This window comes from Lynx canadensis, chromosome D1, assembly GCF_007474595.2.
Source record: "Lynx canadensis isolate LIC74 chromosome D1, mLynCan4.pri.v2, whole genome shotgun sequence".
Lineage (NCBI taxonomy): Eukaryota > Metazoa > Chordata > Mammalia > Carnivora > Felidae > Lynx > Lynx canadensis.
Window position 1 is genome coordinate 74,260,803 of NC_044312.2, and position 10,224 is coordinate 74,271,026.

Consider the following 10,224-nt stretch of genomic DNA (forward strand, 5'->3'; position numbering starts at 1 on the left):
CTGTTCTCACTCCACCTCCCCTAGAAAGACTTAAAATATTCCCTCCTTTGAGGCTACACCTGCATCTACCATAGTTTAACATTTAGGTGTCTCTATATCTAATATGTACCACTAACTCTTAAGACTCTCAAATGCTAACATGTACCACTAAATTCTAAGACCTCAAATACTAAGACCCTCACCTTTGTCCCCACTGCCTAAACCCAGCACCTATATACCCAATAGTTGCTATTAAATAAATGAATGAATTTCTACTATATTTCACTTTGCCACATTCCTCCCATTGTTCAAGAGGATACAGCCTTGATGTATCCCAAATGTTTTCACCTCCTGATTCTGTCATCCAACATATTTTAACCATTGTTTTCCTCTGTCTTCCTTAATCATGTGACCCAAGCTAAATTAATTACAATGTATATAGGTTCTTAAAAAAACCATCCATTTGTAATTGGCAACTGTAACACTTCCTACAAGTGACTATAGAGTCTAGATTTCTGTGCATATCATGTGCTACATACTCAATGTTTCCGTGCCCCTGAAATTCATATATTGAAACCTATTACCCAATGTGATAGTATTTGCAAATGGGGTCTTCTTGAGGTTATTAATTAGGTCATGAGAATGGAGCCGTCATGAGAATGGAGCCCTCATTGAATGGGATAAATGCCCTTATAAGAAAGGCCCCAGAGGGCAACTCTGTCCAGAGAAATAAGTGTTTATGAACAAGGAACGGGGTCCTCACTAGACACCAAATCTGCCGATACCCCAATCTTGTACTTCTCAGCCTCCAGAAATGTGAAAAATAAATGTTTGTTGCTTAAGCCATTCAATCTATGGTATTTTTGTTACAGCAGCCCAAACACACTACAACACTGTGGAGATCATGACCTCAAATACTATCCCACAGACCACCAATTGTAATTCAGCAACATGACAGGAGCTGACCAAGCTCTCTCCAGTGAAAACAGATCTCCCACTCTGAGTCAGAGTTCAAGAAAATTAGCTAGACGTGAGCAGCTTAGGTGGTGAACTCATTTTAGATCCCAGCATATTTCTTTCAAAATTCCACAGCCCTCTTATGACTACTTATCATATAAATGTCACAAAAATGTGTACATTTTAAATATGATGCAGAGGAAAGGGCTCTGAACTAGGGCCAGGAGTCCTGTCTAGTCCTGTGCTGTCCACTATGAAGCCACTAGCTACATGCAGGTACTAAAGAGCCGAAATGTGAGTAGGTATGAACTGAGATCACTCACAGTACAACATGCACACCAGAGTTCAACTTAGTATAAAGTAGACAATATAGGGGCATCTGGGTGGCTCAGTTGGTTGAGCGTCCAACTCTTGATCTCAGCTCCGATCATGTTCTCACAGTTCATGGAATCAAGCCTGCATCAGGTTCCATGCGGATAGGAGAGAGCATGCTTAAGATTCTCCCTCTCTTTCTGCCGCTCTCCCACTAGCATGTACACATACACACTCTCTCTCTCAAAATAAATAATCTTAAAAAAAATGGAGAATATAAAGTATCTCATTAGGAAATTTTTACATTAGTGACATATAAAATGAAATAATCCATTGAATACACTGGATTTATTAAAATTAATTTCACCTACACACCACAATATGAATGAAACTTGAAACATCATATGAAATGAGAGAAGCCAGATACAAAAAGCCACATATTGTATGATTCCATTTATATGAAATGCCCAGAATAGCAAATCCACAGAGACAGATTAGTGGTTGCCAGGGGCTGGGGGAGGGCAGAATGGGAAGTAATTGCCATTGGGTACACAGTTTCTTTCTTGGTGATGAAAATGTTCTAAAATTAGATAATGCTGATGGCTGCACATCTCTGTGAATCTACTAAAAACCACTGAATTATACATTTTTAAAGGGTAAATTCTATGGCATGTAAATTACATCTCAATAAAGCTGTTATTTTAAAAAATTAATTCCATTTGTTTCTCTTTACTCTTTGAATAGTGCTACTAAAAATTTTAAGTTACGTATGTGACTCACACCATATTTTTATTGGGCGCTACTGGCCTATATACTATTTGCCAAGCTTAGTGTCTTTAGGTAAGTCGCTTCTATCAGGACCTGTTTCTAACATAGTTCCCATTATTACTAATTTTAGTATTGTAAAATGTCATTAATATGGCTTTATGACATATATTACCTTCAATGTTTTATTTCACAAACATTCATAATGCGTATGAGGACTAACAGAGGTTTTTCACTAACAGCTTCCATCCCCCCAACTTAATCCTTCCCAGAAGAACCTAAGTTTTTCAACTTAAATTCTAAGTGGCCCATGGCTTTTCAGGGACCCAGCCAGTCTCTTAGTCTGGGGAGGGAAACATTTCAATAGTATGTGGGTCAGCTATATATGAGGTGCCATCCTTACCTCAATGGCCTGGGGAACCACACATCTTCGAGGGCCATGAGGAACTCCTAACTGGCCGAAGGAGTTGGATCCACATGACAGAACTTGACCATTTTCTGCAAATCAAATATTTAAATCATAACCTCAGAAGTAAGATATCTTTGACCAGTGAGTAAATGTTGAAGGATGGGAGGAGCAAAGGGAATGAGAGGAGGAAGACAGGGTTACATTTTAGTACATTCAAACCACAGTCCCTGCTTTTATTGTTCCTCTAGGAATAAAAACACTAGGCACTGGGCTAAGCATTTTACAGATTCTCTATCACACTACCTAATTAATGACAGCTTATCTGCTATAGAACATTAGCCTGGTGCTGGGATGGGATACTGATGCCCCACGCCCCACTTTTCATGTTTCCATGTGACATAATTTTCATTATTTTAACACTCCAGGCCTCTCTCCCTGCCCCTTCGTATGCTCCCTGCTTTCCAGGAGAAAAGGGGTAACTTAACCAACTGATAAGTTTGGGAGAAGGAAGAGCATGTGTGGCTTGGCACCTTCCTCTCAGGTACTCTAGACTGATGCACAGTAAGTGTTTCCCCTACAGAGATAACCTACTGTTTGCAGAATAACTCTGGATCAGAGGAGAATTAGCAGAAGCACTTGGCCTGACCATTAACCCTGTTCTCCAACATAGCCTTTGTCAGTGAAAAGCCAACAGTGTGATCTCCAGCTATCTGACTGCTCTCCACCTTTCTCACAATTGGTTCCAAAAGTGAGCAGGAAATAGAGTGTTATTCACAGACTCCCTACAACCCCAACATGGTCCACAAAAAGCACTTCAGAAATGATGGCTACTATTCAGGGTTATTAGTACCAAATTCAGCACCTATTACAGAATCCCTCTGCAAAAGAGAGATGCTGATGCCTGAGCAGGGTTTTGAAGAAAGGATATGAGTCATCAGAAAAAGGGACTGTTCCAGAGAGAGAACAACATTCTGCTTGGTATTTCTAGAAAGAAAAGTATGGAGAATGTGGAGAATAAAAGACAAGGCAACAACAGGGATAGGTAGGGACCAGTAATTGAAGCTATGTGTGGAAGTTTGGGATCTGAGCTGTGCACATAAGAATCTACAAGGGTGGGGTGGGGAGGATTTGGTCAGAAAATGCCCTTGCCAGATGACTGTGTCAAAGAAGGAGTCTAGTCAGAAACTATACATGGTCTTCTCCATCCAGAATGGCAAGCTAGACAGGACAAAACTACTTCTGGGGAGAAGTCAGCTGACAAAAAGTAACTATTGCTAGCTGCTCCCAAGAGCATTATCCTATTAGCCGTTTGGCCATATCCCTCTACACCCTATTCTGCTATCCGGCTTTGCAGAGAGCAAAGAGTTGTGCCCAACCATTTTTTTTTTTTAATCCTTCAGTGGGGGAAAAGCTGCCATCACTGTTGTGTGAACGCTGACTTCCTCCTGCTTCCCCACCACATTTCCCCATGAGTAACCCTTCACCGGTACTAATGGCCAGCTAGCCCAGGCACACAGCTATCGTGAATTTCTGGGACAGGAAGTAGCCACCAAAGGTGATCCAGTCTCTTCCCTAGTCTCTAGTAAAAGTTTTCCAGCCCAAAATTTTGCTGTTCAAACTCTCCTTGCAAAAGGCACCCACAACTTTCCTCAATAACCAAAGAGAAATTTGTATGTATGTTTACACATAAAGAGACTTTCACTTAATCAGTATCACCACCATCGAGTTCTTCTCACCCAATGCCTTTGTGGTGATAAAGATTTACCCATGAGTGAACTCACCTGTGAGAATAATGGTAAAATCCCAGCCGCAGGCCACCTGTTGGACAGGACAGCCAAGGAGGGATCTGCAGGTGGTAAAATACAGAACATCTTCTGTGTGACCAAGCCCCAATTGCCCATCTTTGTTCAGGCCACAAACAAAAAGGCCTCCTTCATCTGCAGAAAGCAAAAGTTTTGGTGATGGTGTGCACAGGGGAAATTACAACTGTCAAAGCGAGTAAAAGGATTTTACTAATTAGCTGCAGTCACAAACCCAATAAATTTTTTCCCACCCGCGTTAATAAGCCATGTACGTTAATGTGCACTGGCCCAAATGGCATAGGGCGAAGGGGCTCAAGTCTAGCATCTATATGAAAACTCCAAGTCCTAGAGAGCAGTGGCCAATCACCAAATAGAGCATCTACTATAATAAGAAAAGCCAACATTTATTTAGAACTTATAATATGCCAGGTATTCTTGTAAGAGCTTTATCTGTGGGGCCCATTTATCCTTTAGGCAGAATGCCTAGGGCCCACGATACTTTCAGAGGCCCACAAAAATGTTTTAATCTTATATTCTTCTAAAATAAAAAAAATAAATAAATGCAATAATAACGAATACACAATGCTAAATCTAGCCTGGATTATACTAATCTTTATATCAAAGCTGTCGTAAAATATAGTTCTTAATATTTCTTTAAGGAAGAAGGGGTCCACAAAGGCAAGAGTGCCAAGGACCCATGAAAGTCATAATGCAGCCCTGTAGTTCACTGATTCGCTTCATTCATCATTTTTATCCCCATGTAACAGAGGGAAAAGTGGCACAGAGAAATTAATTTGCCCAAGGCCACACAGCTAATAACAGAACCAGGATTTGAACCCAAGCAGTTGATTCCAGAACTCATGTTCTTAATCAGGATTCAATACACCATCCTTTCCAATATCATGGCATCTGGAGTACTCATTAAGTACTATCATAGGTACTATGAAGGAAATTAAAGAAAATACAAAGTTCTTGCTCTCAAGGAATATTCACTCTAACTGCAAAGACTTCTAACTCTAACATGTGAAAGTTAAATGACAATATATTGTATGAAATGTGGTATATGTTGCAACTCCGCCATTAATTTGTCTTGTAACCTTAAGCAACTGGTTTTCCTCTCCAAGCCTCATTTGTATAAATGGGGGTGGAGAGCCTAGATCTCTGAAGGGCTTTCAGCTCTGACAATCTAGAATTCTCTACTGGTAACTTGGCTTTTTCACAAAAATGTTTTCCTCTGCAAAATACAAAAGGATGAAAGATGGCAATACAATACGCTAGGGAGAAATGTCTAAATAAGAAATATCTACTCCAGAAGGATGTTACCTGTGACAATAGCAGAGTGGCCCCCTCCTCCCGTGATCCTCCTGACACATTCAGGTTTACAGAAGTCATTCAGTTGCTGGGGCAAAAGCACATCTTCCTTGTGGCCAAGGCCAAGTTGCCCGTAGCTATTTGCACCCTAGGGATAAATAAGGCAAGGATGAAAGAGTACAGGAAACACAACTGTCATTGTGCATTTACCTGTCCCTATCTTTCTCATCCTGACATACCTCCCAGAGCCTCTAACAGATGAGATTTCATAAGCTCATTCTTAAGAGGTTGCTATATGCAACCCATACTTAGACAGTGGCCCTATACCCAGAACACGACGATTTCCACATGAGAGGAGCTCTTAGCATCCACTATTTATCCAAAGATATTCCTCGCCTTCTCCTTCTAATGCCCCAGCCCACATGTGTTGCCTCTGGGAGACAGCATGGGAGTTCCTTGTGATAAAAGCCAATTCTCTAGGGAGGCTAAGAAAAGAAATAAGGAAAGGAAATAGCAGCCAAGTGGGTGGGAAATGCACTGGACTTGTCCCTTCTCATGCCCTCGCTGAGAAAACTGGCAAGGACTTCTTTAATCAAAGTTAGCTGAGGGCTTTGTGCCCTCAAGCAGGTCACCTCACTGTTATTTCATCGTACAGTGAAAGAGGTTGGCAATGATCTCTAAGGGCCTTTCCAAGTACAATGCTTTGAGACTCTAAGATTCACATGGTGAGATTCCTGTAAGGGAACAGATTTCCCCTTGGTGGGCAATATGTCTATCTTTGTTATTATGAAATAACAGTCCAGAATCCCAAATCCAAAACTCTTGCTGCCAGATGTATTTCAGATTCAGGCTTTTATAGGCTTAAAAAAAATAATACTGTATATAAATCATATATACTGCTGCAAGGTCCAGGAGCAGCACCCCATAAGCAAAATAGTATTATTTCTGCAGTAAAAGGTACAAATACATTAACTGCGCATAGACTATAAATAGCATTATGTCAGGTCAGTTTGAGTTTTGGAGGTTTTTGTTTTGTTTTGTTTTTTGTATTCAAACTTGAAGATAAAGAATTGTAGACCTGCAGAAAAATCTTTAGATTTCAGAAATCCTCATAATTCCTTATAATTACTCCTGGCTGGTTCTTCCTAGAGATAAGTAGTAAAACCTTCCAAATGTGTTTGTTTTCTAAGACATTTTAATGAGGAAAAATAATTTAAAATACATACATACATACAAACTCCTGCCCCTCATGTTCTATTTCATAGCCATCCTGGGCTGCAAGGACTCCAAGCTGAAAAAGCAAGCTATGGCAAGGGCACAGGTCCAAGAGGCCCTCAGGGGCAGTATTAGCTGCCAATTACTGACTGCTTCCTCAATACTTAGTATTCACCCTTAATTCTCACAATAACAGAGGAGATAGACATTTATGGCTCTCATTTCACAGATGAAGAAACTAAGTCTCAGAGAGGTTAAGTTGCATAGTTGCATAGCTGGGAAGGCAAGAAGTCAGATATGCCCTCCTCCTTTCACTAAGCTATACCATGTCCCTAAGGATTTTTGGTGAAATTCAGTCCGGAGCTTACCTGGCAAGACACTAACTGTATGACTGTATCTACAATAGCACCCCATCACTTTATTCCCTTTTTATGCTTTTTCTTCATAGAACTCCCTGACATTACATTTGCTTAGTTGTTTACTGTCTACCTCCCCTACTGCAAAGTAAACTCAATGAGAGCAAGAACTTTGTTTTGTTCACTGCCATTTTCCCTGAAAATGCATCTGAAACTATGCTGCCCCAGAGAAAGTGTATATATATTTTAGAATGAATATAGTGAATGAATATATGATCTGATGAGGCCCTACCTAGGAAAGATCAAATGAAAGATGTGCATGCTGTGGAGTACATATGCACAGGATGTCTCCATCAGGCCGGAGATCTCTGTGGCTGCCCCATTACCAGGACTACAAGCTGTTGAACAGAGAGTGAGAGAGACACATGCACTTGGGGCTCAAATTATGGCACTCAATTTCTGAAACACAGCAAGGGGCCCAAAATCCAGGATAAAGCAAAACAAAGAAAAATTCAGTACAACATGTTAGCCGTACTTGCCTCCCTTCCTTACAAACACTCCAGACATACTACACACACACACACACACACACACACACACACACACACACACACACACAACCTCAAGGAGGTAAATTTCCCTTTGTTAGGGAAATTGTGTTCCCCTAAAATTAATTTGTTGAAGCCCTAGACTCCAGTACCTCAGAAGGTGACTGTATCTGGGGATAGGGCCTTTTAAAAGATAATTAAGGTTAAACGAGGTCATAAAGGTATGGCTCTAATCCAATATAGGAAGGAGACACAGGGATGCTCTCAAACACAGAAAAAGCCACATGAGGACACAGCAAGAAGGCGGTCATCTGCAAGCCAAAGAAGGAGGCCTCAGAAGAAAGTAAACCTGCCAGACACCTTGCTCTTGAACTTCTGGCCTCCAGAACTACAAGAAAATAAAATCCATTTTTTAAGACGTCTCAGTCTCTGGTATTTTTCTATGACAGCCCTAGCAAACTAACACACCCCTCCACACACATAATGCAGCGGGAAGGCCATCAGGCTTCCAAGCAGTAGACAAGGCCCTATCTGACACCCAGACCCCAGTCTCCCGCCTGGGAAAAGCCAGCACCAGCACCCACCGCAGGCACACATTCAACCCCAACTCCACCCCCGGCTCAAGTGCCACCCCAAAGACAGTACTCAGCCAGCCAGCCAACCTCAGGCCCCACGATCTCCCTTCTGCCGGTATATGCAGGCTTACACTCAACAAGTGCTGCCTGGTGCTGATCATTACCTTTTTTTGACTAGTCAAATACATGGTAGTTTTAACAGTAATCTAGGTGTTATCCCGCTCCCTCAACACCAGAGCTGGGTCTTTCAGTTTTGTGTTTTTCCCCCAAAGACCAGCACATAGGCATACAAAAGGGTCTCATTCATTCATCCGTCCAAATATCTGCTAGGCACCGTGAACAAGACAGGCACAATACATCCCCCCTCGTGACGCTTCTAGCGAAAGAGACTGACATTAAGCAGACACCCACGCCCCCAACACAGGCAAGATCCGGTCACAGACGAAGATCAGCAAATGTGCACGGCCAAATACTGCAGGCCTCGCAGCAAACGGTGCTCTCGCCAGGCTGGGGCGGGGCTGGGAAGGGGCCGGCATCCTCCGGGCAACGAGAGGGTGAGGAGCACAGGTGGCCTTACAATGGCTCCGGGACGGGGCGATACCTCCACGCCGTCTCTCCAGGCGCTAGCCCGGCCTGAGGGCTCTGGCGGAACCACACGCTCTGCCCAGGAGGCAGATGCTTCCCCCGGCGCCGCAGCCCCTCGGGTTCGGACCCCACCAGCCAGCAGGCCCCTAAGTCAGCCGTGAGGACCCCTGCCTCCCGACCCTCTCCTCCTCAGGCCCCAGCCCAGGGTCCTCCAGCCCAGAGCCCGGCCGGGACCTCAGCCACCAAGCCCACGACAGCCCACGCGGAGGCCTCCAGCTCCCATCCCTTCAGCGACCCTCAGTCCCAGCGGCCCCGGCCCGGGGACGGAGTCACGTACCCAGGCGAAGAGCACCGCCGCCTCGGGGGCGGCCTCGGAGGCTCTTGGCTCGCGCTCCATGTGGGGACGCTATGCCGGCGCTTCCGGGAGGGGTCGGAGGTGGAGCCCGCCAGGGGAGGGATTAGTAACTGGGCTGTGGGGTTGACGGGGGAGGGGTCTGTGGTTGGGAGGAGCCGGTGAGGGGGCGGAGTCTGCGGCGAAGGCGGGGCCATAGCTGGGAAGAGGAATGAGGTGGGGGCGGGGCTGGCCCGAGGGAGGGGGTCTATAGTGGGCGCGGGGCTGGCGCTGGGGAAGGGTCTGCAGAGGGAGAGGGACGGGCGCGGGGGTGGGGCCGTCGCTGGGGCGTGGTCTGTTGTGGGGGCGGGGCCGGAGCGGAGAAGGGCCCGCGGGAGCCCCTTAATTGCTCTGGAGTCGCCTCCCAGTCGCTCCGCCCGGGCGCGCTCTGAGTGAGTCAGCCTCCCGCCTCCAGCCTTGCAGTGCCTCTCTACTTCTCTCTCCCTTCCCTTGCACTCTATTTTTAGTAATATACGAGTGCACTACGCTCCTTCACGTTTTTATTTCTTTGGAGTCCCAAGATAGCCTGGAAGGACAGACAGGGCACGGATTGTTTTGACCGGGAAGAAATTGAGCCTGGGAGGGGTGGAAAGGGTCCCCTCCAGTGTCTTAGCGGAGCTGCCTTTGGATCTGCTTTGGTGTGTGTTTGCAAAATCTGAGAAAGCTCTTTGATAAACGAGTGTGTAGGAACTTAGACCTCGGGACACTGAACTGAGGAGGCTGGTTCTCATGGATTCCTGCCAGGGCAGCCTTCTAACCCTCAGCGCGCAGAGCACGGTCCTGCCCTGATTCCGATCATCAATACTGGATAATATTCACCCAACAAAGGTTTTCATATAAAATGGCTTTTATCAGATACCCTTCTACACTACTAGTGGGAGCTAAACAAGTACAATTTTTCCGAAGGAAAATGGGGTAATGCATATTAGGAATATGAATGTAAACTACCCAGTAAATTCCACATTTGTTAATTTATCACAAGAAAATAATCAGAGACTTGCACTAAGTCTTAGAATGCA

At 44.5% G+C, this 10,224-nt stretch overlaps 1 protein-coding gene across 1 annotated transcript in view; it reads right to left on the minus strand.

The window, feature by feature from the left end:
• SERGEF (secretion regulating guanine nucleotide exchange factor) overlaps window positions 1-9,237 on the minus strand; it is a 238,204-nt gene extending 228,967 nt beyond the window's left edge. The window contains 4 exon segments of the mRNA XM_030332663.1: window positions 2,417-2,511; window positions 4,204-4,359; window positions 5,548-5,683; window positions 9,152-9,237. Of these exon segments, the coding sequence (XP_030188523.1) occupies window positions 2,417-2,511; window positions 4,204-4,359; window positions 5,548-5,683; window positions 9,152-9,211 (447 nt within the window). The 5' untranslated portion in view covers window positions 9,212-9,237.
• Between the last annotated feature and the right edge of the window lie 987 nt (window positions 9,238-10,224).